Genomic DNA, 21,904 nt, shown 5'->3' on the forward strand with positions numbered 1-21,904 from the left:
TAGCAAGTGGCTGTTCTGAGTTCCTGTGAATGAAGGGAATGAAGGAGCAGAGGTTTGCTTTGATTCTACAGAGAATCTAGGGTTCCTGCATCCCTTTACATAATATGAGAATTTAGGACTACTTTGCTTTCTAGTCTCAGTTAAGCTTTGGGACCAAGCGGGAGCTGTATTGATTATCTGCAGGTTTGGAGTGTGGGAATTTAGCATCAAGTAAATGGTGTGTCTTCTTGTCATCCAGCATTTTCCCCATTACCTTTGCAGTCTGTCTTCCATTGGGCAAAGTGCCCAACTGTTCTTGAAGGAAAAGAAATCTAAATCCTGAGTTGCCTGCACAGCATCTACGCCCTGGGGAAAAATGCTTACAGCACGAATTTAAAAACCTCATTCTAAAAGTGCGTTACTGAAAAGGCTTTACAGTATAATAACTTTTAAACCTAAGGGTAGTGATGGCTGCAGGATAATTATGTCAAACCTGAAGGCAAACCCAGAGGAGGTGGCATGTGAAAGAAATACCGATTTGGTTAATAGATTTGCAACCTCATTTAAAATATTGAGGCTTTAGGAAAAACTGGATGTATCCTCTCTGTTAGCTTCTTTATCTTATCTTCACTGTGTTGTCCTGTTGTTAACATTTCTAAGAAATGGTAAAGAAAGTGAGAGGGGAAAATATCAAAAAGAAAGAAATAGGGTCACACTAGAATATAATATGATTCTCCCTTTGCTATTCTGTTTTATGAAATAATCAGGGTCAGCTTTCTAACTGTCTCTTCAAATGTCCCAGGTAGAAAGGTGGGTCTATGTTTGATAGACACGCAGATGGAAGCAGGGCGTGTGCAGTGTGCTGACTCCTACACAGAAGTGGACGTAGGTGCTGTCATGGGTATAGCAGCAGCAGCTGGTATGAGAACGCCAGGGCACATTGATGACACTGCCTCGTCTCTGACAGGCTGCTCTCTCCTACAAGACATTTATGTGGATTACATTCACCATGAGGATGTATAAACCCTCTTATTCTTATTCTCATGGAATTGGGAACAGGAAGACAAGGGATGACCTGGACATTTCACCTAAATGAGGCCAAAGGTGAACAGAAGTGATAAGGCAACAAAGGTAGCCTTTACCTGAGAGTAACCCCACGGCAAAGGCTGCCATGAGTTAAAAGCGAAGAGGGCCAAGCAACAATCAGGCTGAGATCCAGGAAGGATTGGACAAGCGTTCTGAAGCTGGAGCCTAGCTCTCACTGAAGGCCACTGAATCATGGGGGCTGAGACCTGTTTTTCCTGGGAGCTCCTGCTTGGGTGGGTTAGGTCTATGGTTGTTGTCTTAGGTCCATTCTATCTCAGAGTAACCCTTTATTCTGGAAACATCCAGGGATTTCTTTCTCCAGCTTTTATTTTCTACATTGGTCATCACCCCTCTTTGATTTTTCCTCATTCTTCCTTACCACTATCCCTGAGGCCAGACATAAAAGATTGATAAACCCATGGTTCAGATCCTGCCCCCATCACGCACTTGCTTTCAGATCTTTGGAAAACTATTTAATTCCTTAGTCTCTTTATTTGTAAAATAGGGATATGCATGCTTATCTGAAAGAGCTGATGTGAAGATTAAAGGAGGTTGTACCTTTAAAGCATAACATACCAAATGCTTTCCTTTCATTTTCTCACTGGAATGCTCTTCACAGGCCTGGGTTGAGGGGGAACAAGAGTTAACAAGTAACAAACATGGGGTGATTTAAAGGTTTCAGGAGTTCATGCTGTTGGTACCATAACTCTCCATAGACCACATTCCCTGACTTTTTCTTAAATGCTTTCAAGCACGTCTCCCCTATAACTATCCAGTACCCTGAATGCTTCCTGGTTTGGTTACTAGAACAAGCTCCTCTGGGTTGGGTTGGGACTGTTTCTAGGCCATGCTGGTGGACATTCTTTGGCAGATCTTGGCTCTGGTCACACACTCCTTCTGTATTATCTTTTTTATTCTGATGCTTTGACATCTTGGGCTTTGCTGACCCTGAAGGAACTGCCCTTCCCAGGGCTCGCCAGTTTCTAAGGATAGTAAAGGACTCACCTGTGAGCATGCCTTTCCTATGCAAACTGAACACTCTGGAGCCCCATCCCCAGCCACCTTCTTTATAAGGCTTTCACATTCTGAGCCACTAGTGCTCTGCCTCAGTCACCCTGAAGCCTGGTACCAGACAACGGGACAACTCCTATATTCCAAAGCTTGCTGAAATGATTCCAACTAGCCAACCCTAAACCTATTTACGCTGCTTCACCGATTTATTCCTGCAGAAACCAGAGTAAAGTTCCCCCCACCGATTCCTTTGTGTCCTGACCAACTGATGTTTCCCTAGGTGCCCCCACAGCATGGCATGGCATGGCATCAACCACTTTTGAAACCTGAACAAGCTATCTTTTCCATTGCAAATATCCCCTGGTCTAGTTGGCCTCACTATACCTGAATAATAATAAAACTTACATTTGAAAACACCTTGCCTGACGGATGGTTAGTTGTTGTGTCAACTTGACTGTGCTAGAGGATGCCCAGATAGCTGGTAAAACATTACCTCTGGGTGCATTTGTGAGGGTGTTTCTGGAAGAGATTAGCATTTGAATCAATAGACTGAGTAGAGAAGATCCATCCTCACCAATGTGGAGAGCCGTTATCTAATTCATGAAGGGCCTGAATAGAACAAAAAGGGAGAGAAAGGGCTATTTGTCTTTTTTTGAGTTGAGACATCTCTCTTCTCATGACCTTGAACTGGGAGTTATGACCTTGGCCTCTATGGTTCTCAGGCCTTCAGACTTGGGCAGAATTACACCACCGGCTTTCCTGGTTCTTCTGCTTGCAGATGGCATGCCAGGGGACTTGCTGGCTTCCATAATTGGATAAGCCAATTCCCATAATAAATCTCTTCTTATGTATCTATATATATATCCTATTGCTTCTGTTTCTCCAGAGAGTCCTGACAAATATAAAGATTGGCACCAAGAAGTGGGAGTGCTTCTAACAAATACCAAAAAAAGTGGAAGCGGCCTTGGAAATGGGTAATAGGTGGAAACTGGAAAGAGTTTGGAGGTGCACACTAGAAAAAGCCTACATTGCTATGAATTGACCTTTAAAGGTGATTCTGGTGAAGGCTCAGAAAGAAAAGAGGAGAGCTATAAAGAAAGCCTTAATCCTCTTAGAAAATACCTAAGTGATCATGAACAGAACGTTGACAGAAATATGGGTAATAAAGGCCAGTCTGATGAGGTCTCAGAGGGAAATGAGGACCATGTTATTGGACAATGGAGAAAAGACCATCAGGGGTTGGGGCAAGGGAAGGGAGAGCATCAGAACAAATACCTAATGTATGCAGGGCTTAAAACCTAGATGACGGGTTGATAGATGCAGCAAACCACCACGGCACATGTATACCTGTGTAACAAACCTGCACGTTCAGCACATGTATCCCAGAAATTAAAGTAAAAGAAAAAAATATTTTTTTAAAGAAGTGAAAGAAGTGTCAGAGAACTTGGCTGAATCGTGCCTGTAGTCTAGTGTCTTGCAGAAGGTAAAGTGGTGAACACTGAAGTTATATATTTGGATAAGGAAATTTCTAAGCAAAGTGTGAAAGTTGTGGCTTGGCTTCTTTTGACAGCCTACATTAAAATGTGAAAAGAGAGAAAAGATTTAAGGACAGAATTGTTAATCAAAGGGAAGCAGCATTTAAAGATTTGGAAAATTCTCACCCCAGCCATATTATAAAGAATGAGATATTGGGCACAGTGGTTCATGCCTGTGATATTAGTCAACCAAGTGGAACCTATTGCTCAAGGTGACTCAGAAGTAATTGGGGCTGCCACCTCCATCACAGCTCTAATGTGCAAAAGCTTGTGCAGGCAAGCATGGGACTTCCACAGAGAGCCCTTACTGGAGCAACATCCAGGATAGCCGAGTGGTAGGACCACCCCAGCAGCCCTAGACCTGTAGAGCCATAGACAGGATTCTAGCTCTGGGAGCCACAAGGGCACAGAGCAGCCTTTGGGGAGGGCCACCAACCCAATGGGTTGGGAAGGCAGGACCACAACCCCAGGGGACCTGGGGGACAGAGCATTGAGCCAAAGATTATTCTCGAGACAAAATTTTGGACTTCACTTGGGACCTGTCCTTTCTTCTTTTCTTTCCTTCTATTCTTTTCTGTCTTTTGAAATGGGAATATCTATTCTATGCCTGTCCCACCGTTGTATTTTGGAAGCCCCTTAACTTGTTTAATTTCACAGGCTCACAGATGGAGGAAAATTGCCTCAGAATGAATCATACCTTGTGTCTTACCTGTGTATGATATAGGTGCTATTTAAATGAGATTTTGGACTACAGACCTTCAAGTAGATACTGGAATGAGTTAAGACTTTTGGAACCATTGGAATGGACTGAACGCATTTTGCATGTGAGAAGGACATGAAATTTTGGGATGCCAGGGGTAGAATGTTACGGTCTGAGTGTTTGTGTCTGTCCCAAATTAATATGTTGAAATCCTAACCCCCACCCTCTCAAGGTGATGGTATCAGGAGGTAGAGCATTTGGGTAGAGCATTTGATTAGGTTATGAGGGTGGAGGCCTCGTGAATGAGACTCATGCCTTTATAAAAGAGACATAGGAGGAACTCCTTCCTCCTTCTGCCTTGTGAGATTAGAGTGAAAAGGCTATGAGGATGCAGCCCTCACCAGACACTGAATCTGCTGGTGCCTTGATCTGAGACCTCCCAGCCTCTAAAACTGTGAGAAGTACATTTCTGTTGTTTACAAGCCACCCAACCTGTGGCATTCTTTTGTAGCAGCCTCAACAGACTAAGACACCCTTGGATGAGGAGCAACCGAGATAACGTGGGGGAAAAAGCAAAAACAAACAAACAAACAAACAAAAAACTGCTCCAAGGCCAAGGGCATACTTGACAGTTCTTTAACTTATGCTTGGTAGTTCTTCTTGTCATTTTTAGTTAGTCATAAAGTATTCTACTTTTGTGGATTCCAAGTCCCTAGGAAAGGATGCTGAAGGAAACAAGAGGTTTGTGAGACCATCAGCAATTGTAATATTGACATCTCTGCTTTCAACTGGGTTGCAGGATTAAACAAGTATCATCCAAAGGACCGCCAGGATGGCTAAATAACAGAAAAGAGAATTTCACTGGCAATACTGGTTTACAAACCTGGAAGAGAGAGTCTCCGGTGTGAACTGAAAATGCTATCTCTGAACAACAAAGAGAAGGTTAGAGGTTTTATAAAAAGGAGAAATGTTGCAAGTTGCTCTTTGAGAAGTTTCATTGGCACCAGTGAGGTTTTGAGGAGCTGGCAAGCTCCAATTGGTAAGTGAGGGCGATGCGCAAACCCAGTCTGAGAGTTACAGCAGGTCGTCTCACTAGTCATTAGACAAAACTGGTTTCAGGTTACTGCAAGCAGTGTCAGCTGCTAGGCCTGCAGAGAATTATGTTTTTTGGAGCAATATTCTTTACCCTGAGTGCTTTTCCCCTTGGCTTATTGATTCTGTCTTCATTGGGTATGACAAAAATGACTCCGTTCATGTGATCAGCTTTCACACAAGGGTGACAAAGCTTCATTTATTTATTTATAAATTTATTATTTATTTATTTAATTTGAGACAGAGCCTCTTTTTTCATCTAGGCTGGAGTGCAGTGGTGCGCGATCATGGCTCACTGCAGCCTCAACCTCCCAGCCTCAAGTGACCCTCCCACCTCAGCCTCCCAAATAGCTGCGACTGCTGGCACATGCCACTATGCCCAGCTCATTGATTTAGTTTTTTTATAGACAGAGCTCACTGTGTTGACTAGGGTGGTCTTGAACTCCTGGCCTCAAGAAACCCTCTCACCTCAGTCTCCCAAAGTGCTGGGATTCCATGTGTGAGTCACCATGCCCAGCCCCCAACTTCATTTTCAGTCTCTTTTATTTCCTTTTTTTGGTCCTAGTCATAACACATTGTAAGTATACTCCGTTAGTGAATTAGATAGCATGCTGTTTTTTTAATATTTTCTAATTAACCTGTTCATGTAATTTAGTTAGAAAATATTAAAGGGGAATCTTGCCTGAGAGATGGCCAGTACTGAGTAAGAAGCCCATTTGGTTTGTGTCTGGGAGGATGAGCAGTGAGGATGAGTGAGGATGAGTTTATTTTAGCTTTGGTGAGAGGGGAACAAATCCACCTTTTCACAAGAGCTGCTTTCTCATCGCTTTTTGTCCCCCTTCTTCTGCAACCCCCGCAACCAAGGCAGTGTCAGTACATTTTGGGATGGAAAAGCCGTAGGTGGGATTCTTATGTTTTTGAAATGTGACTGCTTGGAATTGGGGGAAAGCTGTACTAAAATCGTGAAGCAATGTGGTTATTACCCATATCCAGTAGTGGGTCATGTTCCTGTGCTACATTTACCTGCCCACAGTAACCTAGCAAGACATAAAATCACAGTGCACGGTAGATGGTACCGTTGAACAAGCCAAGCCATATTGTCTGCAGGAATCTGGGATGATAAAGAGACTATTACAGAATTTGTTTTCATAAGGAACTGTCTAATAACAATGATTAGCAAAAGAAAGAAAGAAAGAAAGAGAGAGAGAGAGAGAGAGGGAGGGAGAGAGGGAAAGAAAGAAAAGAAGGAAGGAAGGAAAGAAAAGAAGGAAGGAAGGAAGGAAGGGAGGAAAGAAAGAAAGAAAGAAAGAAAGAAAAGAAAGAAAGAAAGAAAGAAAGAAAGAAAGAAAGAAAGAAAGAAAAAGGGAGGAGAGAGCCTGGTCTGTTTCCTATGCTGTCCTACTATAGCATTTAATATCTTACTGCAAATTTTAGTAAGTTATAACTTAAAAACGTCAGGCTTTTTTTTGTTTGTTTGTTTTTTAGCACTTTGACAAACTTAGGCTCCTACAGCGGAAGGTGATGGGTCAAAAGTTGGACTGTCAACCAGGTACTCACCAGCTTAGAGATAATGGAGAAAAGGAGTATAAAGAATTTGAGTAATTGTATGTAACATACATGTTTCTTTTGAAATTTCAGTTTTAGGAAGCAAGGCTTGATGAGATGATCTTCATCTGTGAGAGTATGCAGAGGATAATGTGAAAAGACATGGCAGGGATCCATATTTTTAAAATGGATGGAAAAACAGTTCTAAAAATATGAAAAAATAAGGACAAATAATCATAATTTAAATTCTCAAGCTAAGAAAGGTTCAACACATTTCAAAGTTAAATAGTAAACAGTGCTAGGGATAATAAAGCATATAGAAATGGGACAACAGGGATCCGTTAGAGTTGGATATCATTCATTTACTAGTTTGAGGGGCAAAAGAAATAATTATATATGTTTTAAAATCATAGAGAATGAACCTGAAAATGTTTAATGCTTAGAAAAGAAAGCATTTATTATGGAAACTTTAATTTGGCCAAATTGCTTACTTTAACATTAGAAAATTCGAATATTTGATTGTATAATTTTGGACACATACTTAATAAGCAGGTAGATTAAAAAGAAAAACTGCATATTAAGCAAGAATCATCTAACAAAAACAGTTTCTTATATATAAAAGACTATATGCTACCTCCTAGATGCCAAGAGAGAAAATGAGACTACAGTCAAGCGTCACCTAACGACTGAGATACGTTCTGAGAAATGCATCCTTAGGTGTTTTTGTCATTGTGTGAACAACATAGAGTGTACAAACCTGAATGCTATAGCATATTGCTCTAGGTTACAAACTTGTATATCATGTTACCGTACTGAAGACTGTAGGCAAGTGTAACACATGGTATTTGTGTATCTAACTATATTCTGACCTAGAAATGATACAGTAAAAATACAGTATAAAAGATTTTTTTAATGGGACACCTGTATGAGACACTTAGCATGAATGGGGCTTGCAGGAACTGAAGCTGCTCTGGGTGAGTAAGTGGTGAGTGAATGTGACAGCCTCGGACGTTACTATTCACCACTGTAGACTTTGTAGACACTGGACACTTAGGCTAAGTTCAATTATTTAAAATTGTTTTCTTTCTTCAATGATAAATTAATCTTAGCGTTTGTCACTTGTTTACTTTATAAACTTTTTAATGTTTTTAATTTTGATTCTTTCGTGATAACGTTTAACTTAAAACACGAACACGTTATACTGCTGTACAAAAATATTTCCTTTATATTCTTATTTGGTAAGCTTTATTTTTTAAATTTTCAGGGTTTTTTTACTTTTTAAATTTTTTTGTTAAAAGCTAAGACACACACACACACACACTAGCCTAGGCCTACACAGGATCAGGATCTTCCACCTGCACATCTGCCCCACTGGAAGGTCTTCAGGGGGCAGTAACACGCATGGAGCTGTCATTTCCTATGATAACAGTGTTTTCTTCTGAATTCCTCCTGAAGGACTTTCCCGAAGCTGGTTTACATTGGACATTTTGTTATTTTAAATATTTTTTGTTTTAAAAAATGTTAAATGTAAACCAGCTTCAGGCAAGTCCTGTAGAAGGAAAGGAATACAATCTAAAATAATGATAAAAAATTAGTAAAAAATTGTCACTATCTAAACCAGTAACAGTCATTTATTATCATTATTGATATATATACATACACTGTAATCGTATGTGCCATACTTTTATGCAAATAGCAGCTCAGGAGGTTTGTTTACACCAGCATCACCACAGACACTTGGGTAATGCATTGCCTTATGAAGTTACCATGGCTACGACATTGCTAGGTGATGGGAGTTTTTCAGGTCCAGTCTAATCTGATGGGACCACTGTCATATATGTGGCCCATTGTTGACTCAAGCGTCATTATGTGATACATTCACTATACTGCCGGCAAGCTCCTATTTAAGTAAACAAACATCATAAACACAGACAAACATGAGAAGTCCAGAAGAAAGGCCAAGGAAGATAAGAGAATCTCCTTAGGAAAAGGAAGCTACATCAGAGCAAGGGGCCAGTTCTCAGCTGGAAGACACAATACTGCACACTTCAGCCAGATGATTGCCATTTGAACACACACCACACAGGCACTGTGTGTGTATCTACCCCTGGGAATGGCGTCTGCCAGGAGCTAGGGGGTTGTTAGAGCTTTAGGGGAGTTATTTTTAACTTTCTGCTAATAAGCTGTATATCGAGCCAAAAATTTGTGTAGTGCATAAGGCTACTCATAAAGAATATCAGCGCTTGTATGGCCCATTCGGTTACACTCTTCTTACCAGTGACTCAGAGGACCTGGCTACACTGTCTTTGACTTGCTTCTAATAGTGAAGAATTGGAAATACTCTAAATATCCTTCCGTTGAGGGGTGGATAAAATAAGTTACAGTGCTTGTATAGAGTAGAATATTGTGTTTAAAGAACAGGGAGCTTTTCATGTTTCAAAATGGAGCCATCTCCAGGATGTGCTATTCAAAGAAAACTCCTAACAGTAATCTCCAGAGAGAACTAGAATTGAAGAGGACATGAGTAGTCAAGGGGACATTTGCTGCATCAGTGTTGTTTGAATTTTTTACAATGAAAATGTACTTATGTATTGAGTAACTTATAATCATAATGTACAATTTTGATTTCTACTTTTACCTGATATTTATATTAATGTCTTTAGAATATAACTCATTCTTTGGGCTATTGAACATCCTATCTTACTTAGCTGGTATCGCTGCAATTAGATATTTATTTATAGACAGAGATTCCTTCAGAGTTATTTAAATTAAGTAGTTAAATAGGAAGATAAGTAGTTTATTAGAATTTAGTTTATACTTATATCACTGATATTAATTATTGCCACAGAAACTCTACTTTTCAAGGTCACCACTAATTTGTTATGTTTCATGTTTGTTTGTCACAATTTAGGGACATTTCTCTATCTTCTTCATTGATGACCCTACTATTTACCATAGAAGTTCATCTATATGGCTCCAAACTCTATTTCAAGAATATGAAAGGCATGTAGGTTATGCCTACATTCTCTGACCCTTGATAGATGTTTTGCTGACCCACCTCCGGATATCTGTAGAGTTACCCTAGACTCCACCTTCCACCAGCCAGTTCTGTGTGTGAATTACACAGTCCTTTGTTCATTACTAAACATTGTTTTTACTCTCTCATGTCCTCTCATTTCAGTCTCACTATCTTACAATCAGCTACATGGAACCACAGGAAAGACGTCATTGTTCTTCTTTTGCAGGTAGCCAGTAACACCACCCTCTCACTGAGAGCACCTAAGAAATAATGTTAGGACTTGAGTTGACTTTTGATGCATCCATGTCCTTTGTGTCATATAATATATCTGGAGTGGTAGAGTGCAAAGATTATGGGCTCAATTTGTTATTCATATGCCTTTGAGCAAGTTGGTTAAACTCTCAAAAACTCAGTCTTTGTATTTATGAAGTAGAAATAGCAATGCTAGGATTTGGAAATTGTTAAGAAGGTTCACAATTCTGCATACACTAGAGCTTGTACACATGTGGCAAGCCACAATGTATGGCTGTTTTGAGCCCATTTTCCTCCTTTCCCGAACATATCTCCTCAGATTGATGGATGCATGATGAGTTCCCCTTGCCTAAGTTATTATTTCTGATTGTTCTTTCACTGTGCTGCCATTTATAGTGGAAACTTCATTGCAAAAAGTGCAAGGTTCTCGCCTGTGGCACTTGAGCTGTTTGCTGGCTCCTCTAGCTTTTAAGTGCAGTGTATTAATTTAGTCCCTCTCTCAGATGTCCACTGTAAGGTAAAGAATTGATGCCACGTCCCAACTAGGAATGCCATTGCCTCTCTATCTTTGCTTAACAAGAAACCATTCATGATTGAGTAGAAATAACAATAAGTGTTTAGAAAAGTATTAAATGAATGAGGCAGTAAAAAGTGATCCAAGAAAATCCTAGACCACTCGCACCTGCCATGACTTGTTACCTCTGTGACCTCTTACCATCTGTGCCTCCTTGGTCACGTGTATTGACTGTAGCCCACTTTCATTCTGTCAGCACTTCTCTTCAGTCTATTTAGAGCTCCCTTGAGCCTTCTCTCTCTGGCAAACTTCCTTTTATAACATAAGCAAAATAACGGAAGATGTACATTTCCTGTTGTGTGCATGGCAGGGATAGGAAGGATGAACAGTTTATCCATGAAAAAGTATTGCCATCAAAAAATGGAATTATGAAGACCTGTTGTGTGCAAGATATCTTGACGTTAACTTTTTAAAAAATATGAAACAACTTATTTCCAGCAAAGTGCAAAATGAAAATCACAGAAAAAGTCAACCTGACCTGAAGCTTATTCATCACTGTGCAATGAGTTTCACCATACAGTGAGTTTCTGACCCACGTGACACTGAAGTCACTAACAGCACCGGTGTTATGGTTCACTGTAGATTGGACAGCGCTGTGTTTGGGGATCCTGGAGAAATGTAAAGTAGGAGAGGATGCGGTCTACCCTCCAGGGCCACACAGTCCAGTGGGAAAGAGATGGTCTTCAGGATTCCATCCATTTCCATTTGTCCATTATCTCTTCTTCCTTCCACTCCTCCTCCTCCCTCCCCCCCCCTCCCTCCTCCTCCCTCCTCCCTCCTCCCCCCTTCCTCCCCTCCTCCACCCTCCACCTCCTCCTCCCCCTCCTCCCTCCCTCCTCCTCCCTCCTCCTCCCTCTCCTCCTCCCTACCCCTCCTCCATCGGCCCATCATCATCATCATCCACTCACATCCTGCCCTCTCACGACGCCATCATCATCGCATCGGTACATCATCACATCATCATCACATCATCATCACGCATCATCATCGTATCATCATCATCACATCATATCACATCATCATCATCGCCATCATCATCATCATCACATCATCTTTGCATCATATTTACCATCATCATATCACATCATCATCATCATATTTTGTTGCGTAATCAATTTCTTGATGGGTCATGCGTTCGCCGATTCATGTTGCTTCCGTCAATGTAGCAGATGGGGTGATGCTGTTTGCGAATCGGGTCATGACGATGGGATGGTTGAGATTAAAGCGCTCTCAAGAGCGTCTGGTTACAGTAATGTGAACCGCGTATCAGTGGGCTTGTCGGTGTACTCAATAAGACCCACAAAAAGTTCTGTATCTTGGCCTTCATTAGAGAGCATTTAAATACCAGAAAAATCTAGTGTCGCATAGCCCCTGTTTGGGTATTAGCCAGCATAGTGTCGGGGCTGTTGTAATTAGAGTAGCCAGATGGGAAGGCAAATTTAGTAGGAGACTGTCATCATTACAACCACCCATTATACATATACTCATACATGCCTCACAGGTGCAAGTTCATAACAGGAAACCCAGCAGTTGTGGAGTAGGAGGCTAGAATACAAGCATATTAGTGAGTGAGAGCTTTGTCTCAGGATTGTAACTAATTTTGAGGTCAGTTTTTTCAGCAGTCTGTTATGTTCAATCTTTTGGTTCCAAAAATTATGTGATGACCAGCCTTAGAAAAATTTAACCCAAGTAAGCCAGGTCTATTAACATTTTGCTAAATTCTTTGTGGTTTGTAATGGAGTTAAATATGATTATAAGATTTAAAAATATGAGTTTTGCTTCATGGTTTAGCTGAAGATTCAATTGACTGGACTTGAGTAAATTATTCACCACTTCATTAAAATTCAATAGGACTGAAAGTTTCCGTCAGATGCATTAAGCTGTCTACTGCAAACGAAGCGCTGTGTTGTAGTTGGTGCAGAGGGTGGTTTACACAATATGGCCTGCGCTAAGTGTGTGGAATGCAAATGAGATGTAAATTTTAAATTTTACTTTCCATTACCAAAAAATTATTTATGTACACATCAGGAGAGGAAAATTACTTTCAGTAAGGATCTGCATGGTGATGATTTTTAATCTCTTAGTGGGAATATATAATATTTTTACAGTACTAGCATAAAAATGCCATCACTGCAGAGAGAGGTCTTAGAGTCTTATAATGATTATCTTTATTGCTTGAAGATAACATTTTAGTAAATGAGATTTAGTTAACATTCTAATGAAAAGAGCTATCACAATTTGAGAGAAAATTCCTAAGCTAAAATATTTTTAAGCTAGAAGTTTGTTTACTTTTTTTTCTCTACTAGAACCTAAATCATGTAATTTATTGGAACAGATGGTATGGAAAATTTGGATTGTGTGTTACACTTTTAGTAAAGCTAATTTATAAAAAGGCTACCAAAAAAAGTAATAAAATCATAGACTTAAAGGCCTTCGTGGATTCCAACTGACTCAGCTGAACTTATGTTTTCTCGACAAAATCAGTGCCAAAGCTAAATTCATCTCTTGCAGTTTCTGCTTGACCCTCTGGTCGTGTGAGTACTATTATTAATATCTAGCACTTTCAGTCACAAGCTGGTGACTACATTTGCGAAACGCTTTCCAGTTGAGTTGGCTTTTTTTTTTTTTTTTTTCCTTGAGACGGAGTCTTGCTCTGTCACCCAGGCTGGAGTGCATTGGCGCCATCTCTGCTCACTGCAACCTCCGCCTCTCGGGTTCAAACGATTCTCCTGCCTCAGGCTCCCAAGTAGCTGGAATTACGGGCACCCGCCACCATGCCCGGCTAATTTTTGTATTTTTAGTAGAGACAGGGTTTCACCATGTTGGCCAAGCTGTTCTTGAACTCCTGACCTCGTGATCCGACCACCTTGGCCTCCCAAAGTCCTGGGATCACAGGGACGAGCCACCGCGCCCAGCCTCCAGTTTGCTTTTTTATGGTTAAATAAAGTTGCATTTTCAGATTCTATTTCCGGATCTCTGCAAGCATGGGAACATCCCTCTTTGGTGCCTCGCTGAAGTCGAAGCTCCCATTAGTTCAGGTGGTTCTGTGATATCAGCTGCTTTCCTCAGAACAAGTCTCATTCTTCCTTCACATATTTTTTTCTCAAAATGAAACATTCAAAGGCTCCTGCTTCCATGTGTAGCATGAACATTATTTGGCACCATCCTTCATGTTATTCTCAAGGCACTCTCCAACTTGCCCACTTCCCTGTTTCAATATCATGCCCAAAATTAGTCATCGCATTCCAGGAGCAGTTGGGTGTGCAGGGACCAGTGGATGTACAATCTCAGAGGATTCCTGGACTGTGCTGTAGTTCATTCATAAACTGTGTACTTTCTGGGACAGTGGGTCAAGAACCCTGCGTCTGCTGTGGTAAGGCTGTACGTGGGAATAATCGAGGAAGCTTTTTAATACCCACATACACTTGTATAAGCCTTAGGTGTAAGGCAGAGAATTTGGTGGATTTGCAACTGAGGAGTCTGTTTATTTTTAAGCTGAGTGTGTTTTACAGATCAGATTTTGAAACTACTTTTCAATTATAATCACCTATATAGATTTTTCTCAGAATCCAATTTCATAAAAAAATGTATTTAGCTGGCTTTTTCCTGAATTGACTTGTTCAGACATGTTAGTTCTTCTAAGATGAAGTACTCATGAGATTTTAAAAATAGCCACCAGGCCCCATGCCCAGCTGGATTCTCTGTTGGCGTTGGTTGGATGAAGAGTCCCCTGATTGGCTTGATTTGGGAATAACCTCAACCTGGTAGAAAGTAAAACAGACACGTGTTTCAACCACTGGCCCTAATGTACTTTTTTCAATGTTTGTTTGTGGAATTTACGATATCTTTGAAAATACAGAAGTGACAAGGGGTGGGGTAGGGGAAATGTGTCAGTTTATGAATGTGCCATTTAACCAGATAATTGGGCAAAATATTTGACAAGAAGTATTCTCATGAGCCATACAGAGTCAGAGATAACCACGTCCACACACGTTTGTGTCTTTCCGTAGTGTCAGACTTTTACTGATGCTATTTCAGTCACAAAAGCCGGGAGTTGCATGGAATTCCAAGGAGGGAATTTTCCCTAGTACCTCCTGCTTACTCGGTAGTCAGAGCCATAGGCACATAAGCCACTCACAAGTCAATTGTATTGCAAACCATACATAATAGTATACTTAATCAATAGATAGGTGTTACAGGTCAAACATTTCGCAACAAACAAAGTAACAGATAACATCAAGAGAAAAGGGACAAGAAGAAGGGTTAACAAACCAGTCCAGGGAGACTGGGAGAGCAACAAAGACACAAAGGTCGGGCCAGGCGAGTGGTCCACAGGTTTTGCAACGAAGAGTCTTCAGTGGGGGCAGAGCCTTCCCAGCAAATGCCAAGTGCTAATCACAATTGACAGCAAGGCAGTGTCAGTTGAGGTGGCCATTTTGAGCTACTGATGTCCTGCTCTTTTTATGGCCACGGAGTCCTCTGGCAAGGACTGATAGTGACACAATGTGCTTGCTTTTGCCCTTATCTGGTTGGATGCAGACTTTATTTATTAAGCATAACATCTTGTCCCTGTTGGCAAAGAGCCCTGTGAAATGTAAGATGGAGTCTTTTTCTAAGATGGAGTTACTCATGTCAAGGGTGCTGTATACCAGTGCTCCATCCTATGACATGGCGTGCTTTAATCTTCATTTTTCTTCCTCTTTTTGATACCTCTATCTTCATTGATTCTACTCCACCCTCTTACTGGACTCATATTATCTTGGTTCTGTTCACACACCTTTATTTGTCAGTTGTTACTGTTAGAACATTCTGAGTAGTTTGTTTGGGAGGTGAGCGTAGACTGAGGTTTAGACACTAATGAGGATCCTTGGGGAAAGTGAAGGGGTGGAGGGGATAGACTGGCCCTGGTGACGTGGGTGGCCTCAGATGAGTTTTTCCTGATGGTCTAAGATGGTGTGGGCCTTAGTTCCTTAGCACACAGAACTTGTGTTTGAGCCTGATAGTGAATTCAAGACCAGAGACCCTGATGTATTGGAATGGCTGGTTGGATTTTACAAAGAATGGTGGACTTCCAAACTTATGGCGACCACTGTTGAATTTTACTGGGACGTGACAATTATGCTAGAGCCTCTAAAGTGGCAGACCTGAAGTCTCGCTCTTCTCTTTAGTTTGAGGGGAATAAGTGCAGACAGTAGGCATATATTTTTTAAAAATGTGTTTACCACTTAGTCTCTTCCTCTTCGCCTCAGTGACCTTGTTCTCCTTGCAGGTTATGGCCACACCGTGCCCTTGTCAGATGGGGGTAAGGCCTTCTGCATCATCTACTCCGTCATTGGCATTCCCTTCACCCTCCTGTTCCTGACGGCTGTGGTCCAGCGCATCACCGTGCACGTCACTCGCAGGCCGGTCCTCTACTTCCACATCCGCTGGGGCTTCTCCAAGCAGGTGGTGGCCATCGTCCATGCCGTGCTCCTTGGGTTTGTCACTGTGTCCTGCTTCTTCTTCATCCCGGCTGCTGTCTTCTCAGTCCTGGAGGATGACTGGAACTTCCTGGAATCCTTTTATTTTTGTTTTATTTCCCTGAGCACCATTGGCCTGGGAGATTATGTGCCTGGGGAAGGCTACAATCAAAAATTCAGAGAGCTCTACAAGATTGGGATCACGTGTGAGTATTATGGCTCCCTGGCTGCTCCTTCTGTCTCTATTTTGTTTTTTGAGCCCGAGTCTCACTTTGTCACCCAGGCTGGGAGTACAGTGGTGCAATCTCGGCTCGGCTCACTGCAACCTCCGCCTCCCAGGTTCAAGCAATTCTCTGCCTCAGCCTTCCAAGTAGCTGGGATTACAGGCTTCTGTCTCTATTTTGCCACTCCAAGCTCCACCTCACCTCCCAATGAGGAGTTATTCATAGAAACACTGATTGCTTTCTTCTCACTGAGAAGTTTTCTGAATTTACCACCTTCTCAACCATTTCGTGATTTCCTTCAAAACTCTTTATGCAAAAATCTTATTACTGAGTTATTTTTCACACGCACCTTAAAATTGCAGATCAATTTCTTACTAATAATGTAGGCATTATAAATGACAGTGTAAAAATACCTCATACAGAATGTACTTGATAACCAACTGTTAATGTAAAAAGAAAAAGATTGCTCTACTTTATTAAATATTTTAAGGCCAAGAAAACTAGGCCTCGGATAGAGCGTGTTATCAATCATGCTCTTTAATTTACCAGAAAAGTCTTAAAAGAGCTGCTTACCTCATTTGTCCATCTGGTTCTTTTTAGAAGAAGTTAGCCTCTATTAACTGTTTCCAGAATTTTGTATGTGGAAAATAAAACGGGCATTCAAATTCAGATGGCCAGGGATTTATAATGTTTTAACAGTTTTCATTTTAAATTTAGTATAATATCGTAGAAAACTTAACCATCTGTTTTCGAGAAACTTCATTGCTGTGTGAGCCTTCCTGTCCTTTTCAGGATGCACAGAATTGCAGGGGTAATGTACCTGCTGTTTTCATTTGTGTCTTGCCTTCTTAAGAATTTTTCAATTTATGACTCGGCTCACGTCATGTTTTCTAGGAAATCATAGTAGATACTCAAGCAGCCAGATGCTCGGTCTTGGCTCTATCTTGTGATTCTTAACCCTACAAAATGCTTAGTTGAATTGTGTGTATTTTGACATTTCCATTAAACCGTGGGCTCAGCCAAAACAAAGACTTCACTCATAAATCATTGGGGAACGCTTTGAGCAGTACCTGGCTACCATACAAGTTCGATAGTTTTTTTTTTTTTTTTTTGCTAAATGGTTACTTAGGATGATTTTGTATTTCCTGTAGCTACCATAGGTATTATTTTTAGAGCCCATATGATATTCACCAGGTGGCCATACCATAATCCAGTCATGCCTCTATTGCTCACTAGTTAGCTTTCTTCTAATTCAGGGGTATTATAAATGACACTGCAGATAATTTTTTTTTTCTTTTTTCTTTTTTTTTTTTTTTTTTGAGATGGAGCTTCATTCTTGTTGTCCAGGCTGGAGTGCAATGGCACGATCTTGGCTCACTGCAACCTCCGCCTCTTGGGTTCAAGCCATTCTCCTGCCTCAGCCTCTCGAGTAGCTGGGATTACAGGCACCCACCACCACACCTGGCTAATTTTTTGTATTTTTAGTAGGGACGAGGTTTCACCATGTTGGCCAGGCTGGTCGCGAACTCCTGACCTCGTGATATGCCTGTCTCAGCCTCCCAAAGTGCTGGGATTACAGGCGTGAGCCACTGTGCCAGGCCAAGAATACTTTTGTATGTGTACACATTTCCTCTGATATTCTTCCAAGAAATGAGATTGCTGGTTCAAAGTGAATACGCCTTTTTGTGACTCATAGAACATAATGACCTGGTGCTTTCCAAATGTTGTGAGTTGACACGTCACCAGCATTATCTGAGTGTGACAGTGGGGTGGTGATGGCCAGTAGCATTAGAGATGTTTTTCGTATATGTGAGTTTGATAGCCAAATAAACATTATCTTAACTTTCTTTTCATATAATAGGTGATTGTTTTACTTTATTTTATTGTATTCTGTGACTTGGAAAGTAGAATGTTTCTGTAATTATGCTTGCTAGCTGCAGTAATTTTCTCTTATATAAATTCTTCTCATAAATTTTGCCCAACCACTTTACTTCCTCAGTGTTTCATATAATACTAAATCCTTGCATAACATTTTATCACTTCTTACAACATGGATTTTTTTTTAAAAAAGCAGTGTACATAGAATTAGTTTAGGTTTTGAGCGTCAAGAACCTGAGTATCTAACAAATGAATGTTCCGAAGATATATTAGATGTGGGCAGGATAAAATACCACAGTTTTTGTCTGAAACCCCGTGGGTATTTTTGTCAGCATTCAAAAATTTGATAAAGGAGGCTGGGCACGGTGGCTCATGCCTGTAATCGTAGTACTTTGGGAGGCTAAGGCAGGCAGATCACTTGAGACCAGGAGTTCGAGACCAGCCTGGCCAATATGGTGAAACTCTGTCTCTACTAAAAATACAAAAATCAGCCGTAAATCACTTGAACCTGGGAGGTGGAGGTTGCAGTAAGCCGACATCGTGCCACTGTACTCCAGCTTAGGTGACAGAATGAGGCTGTGTCTCACAAAATAGTAATAATAATAATAATAATAATAACAAAGGAAAAGACACTGATCCATCAATTCGTCTAACAATGTCGTTACTATTTTGAAAGTACAGGAGAGCACATTGAATGCACGATATTGTTTTCAAAACCTATAGTCAGATTCTGAAGATACTAAAACTTTGTATTCTTGGGCTAATCAGCCTTCTTATTCCTGTTATGCTGCCAACTTTAGCTTCCCTACTTCATACATTTTTGAAAATCCTTCTCAAATGTTTTACCACTGGGACATAAAATCAGAATTTTTGTTATTCTTGGAGTTTTCATCTTCACATTTCTGTTCCTTTTTATGATGACTTTTTTTTCTGAAAACTCATTTTTAAAATGATGGAAGGAATTGTAAATCACCATTTCCCACCACAGATTCCAAGCAATGCATTTTACTTGAGTCAACAGTTATCCTTTATTTTCCCAGTAAGAAACTGGTAGTGTTGGCCAGTGAATAGTCCACATGTCCAAAAACAACTGGGAGATAATGGAGAGCTTGACTTTGCTGCTGAATTTAGGTGCAAGTGTAGATAGCCATGCACAAGGACCTATTTAATATCAACATCCATTCTTAAATTTTGATTTAGTTTAGTGTATTAGTCCTTTTTCACACTGCTGATAAATACATACCCAAGACTGGACAGGTTACAAAAGAAGGAGGTTTAATTGGACTTACAGTTCCACGTGGCTAGGGAAGCCTCACAATCATGGTTGAAGGCAAGGAGGGGCAAGTCACGTCTTACATGGCTGGCAGCAGGCAAAAAGAGAGAGAGCATGTGCAGGGGAACTCCTCTTTTTAAAACCATCGGATCTCCTGAGACATATTCACTAACATGAGAAGAGCAGCGGAAAGACTTGTCCCCATGATTCAACTACCTCCCACCAGGTCCCTCCAACAACACGTGGGAATTCAAGATGAGATTTGGGTGGGGACACAGCCAAACCATAGCATTTAGACTGCAATTTCTATTACTAAACTATTACTCTGTAGTAGAAATTGTAAGAGTTTTGAGTGCTTAAAAAGGCATGATGCTTTCTTCCGAGCACCCCATGATAAAACAAAACCTTTTCTAAAACATCACTGGCATTTTGTGAGCCACTGATTATAAAGCAGAGGTGGCAAGCCCTCCTTGCATGAAATATCACACTTGGATAAGTGCAGTATGTTATGTGTCTTTAGTAATGCCACGTCAGCCCCAAGTATTTTTTTTTTTCTCAAAAATTTCAGCCTGTGATTCTGACTAATCCAAGTTCATAGGAGGTTAAATCATTCTTCATTATCTTTCACTCTTTAATAATGGGTAGTTCCTCTTTGAGCCATGAACTTAAAAACACTTCTAAAAATTAAGAACCTTGCAATGAGTTTATTCCTTAACAAACACTGTGTTGGCATGAGGTGGGGAGGTAAATCACTTGCTACTTGATTTATCCATGTTGAGATCACACTGAGACAGTGTCCTGTTTCTCACACAGGTTACCTGCTACTTGGCCTTATTGCCATGTTGGTAGTTCTGGAAACCTTCTGTGAACTCCATGAGCTGAAAAAATTCAGAAAAATGTTCTATGTGAAGAAGGACAAGGACGAGGATCAAGTGCACATCATAGAGCATGACCAGCTGTCCTTCTCCTCGATCACAGACCAGGCAGCTGGCATGAAAGAGGACCAGAAGCAAAATGAGCCTTTTGTGGCCACTCAGTCATCTGCCTGCGTGGATGGCCCTGCAAACCATTGAGCGTAGAATTTGTTTGCATTATCCTAGGGCACCAGGGTCGGGGTGCAAGGAAGAGGCTTAAGTATGTTCATTTTTATCAGAATGCAAAAGCAAAAATGATGTCACTTTAAGAAATAGCTACTGTTTGCAATGTCTTATTAAAAAAAAAAAAATGGAACAAAGAAGCTGTGACCCTGGCAGGATGTCTAATATGTGAGGAAATGGGATGTGCACTTAAAATTCACATGTGACAAAATTATCTACACCTTACATAGGAGGAGAATACTTGAAGCAGTATGCTGCTGTGGTTAGAAGCAGATTTTATACTTTTACCTGGAAACTTTGGGGTTTGCATTTAAATCATTTAGCTGATGGCTAAATAGCAAAATTTATATTTAGAAGCAAAAAAAGAAAATCCTAGAGATGTGTTTTATAAATAGGTTTATGTGTACTGGTTTGCATGTACCCATCCAAAATGATTATTTTTGTAGAATCTAAGTTAAACTTACTATTTATAATGCATAGGTAACCATTAACTATGTACATATAAAGTATACATATGTTTATATTCTGTATATATGGTTTAGGCCACCAGATCCCAGTGTACTTCTCAAACCAAGACTACAGATATTTTGTTTCTTTCGATTTCTCTTTATACTAAAGAATCCAGAGTTGCTACAATAAAATAAGGGGAATAATAAACTCGAGAGTGAATAACCATAGTATTCTGCTGCAATAAATGTTTCTACCCTCTTGCAATAGAATGGTGTCAGATGTCTAACATGTTTATAAACAGTTTTTTTGAATTGAACAAGTTATGAATAGGATTTATTAAAAGGTTAAGATACTCTGTTTTGAAAGTACATTGTGATTTGCAGCCACCTAGCACTAAAGCACAGAGCTTAAACACAAATCCCTAAATGAACAGATTACGTTACATTAATCAGAGAATTTTAAGTTCAGAAGCTAAAATAAAATACAAATCACAGCTGGTTGTAATCCTATGCTTTCATATATCAGAAGTGTGCCTCTATGTAGAATATATATATGTGTGTGTATATATATAGTGTGTATATATAGTGTATATATAGTATATATATAGTGTATATACAGTGTATATATAGTATATATGGATATATACACTATATGTACACTATGTATACACACTATGTATAGTATACATATAATATATATACACACACATATATAGTGTATACTATGTATA

General features: G+C 40.3%; 1 protein-coding gene across 1 annotated transcript in view; it reads left to right on the forward strand.

Annotated features, from left to right (window-relative positions):
• KCNK1 (potassium two pore domain channel subfamily K member 1) overlaps nt 1–21,440 on the forward strand; it is a 53,239-nt gene extending 31,799 nt beyond the window's left edge. The window contains exons 2-3 of the mRNA XM_003893752.5: nt 16,063–16,458; nt 20,441–21,440. Of these exons, the coding sequence (XP_003893801.3) occupies nt 16,063–16,458; nt 20,441–20,700 (656 nt within the window). The 3' untranslated portion in view covers nt 20,701–21,440. The remainder of the gene's footprint in view (nt 1–16,062; nt 16,459–20,440) is intronic.
• Nucleotides 21,441–21,904: the final 464 nt, after the last annotated feature.

This window comes from Papio anubis, chromosome 1 (assembly GCF_008728515.1).
Source record: "Papio anubis isolate 15944 chromosome 1, Panubis1.0, whole genome shotgun sequence".
In the NCBI taxonomy this organism is placed as follows: domain Eukaryota; kingdom Metazoa; phylum Chordata; class Mammalia; order Primates; family Cercopithecidae; genus Papio; species Papio anubis.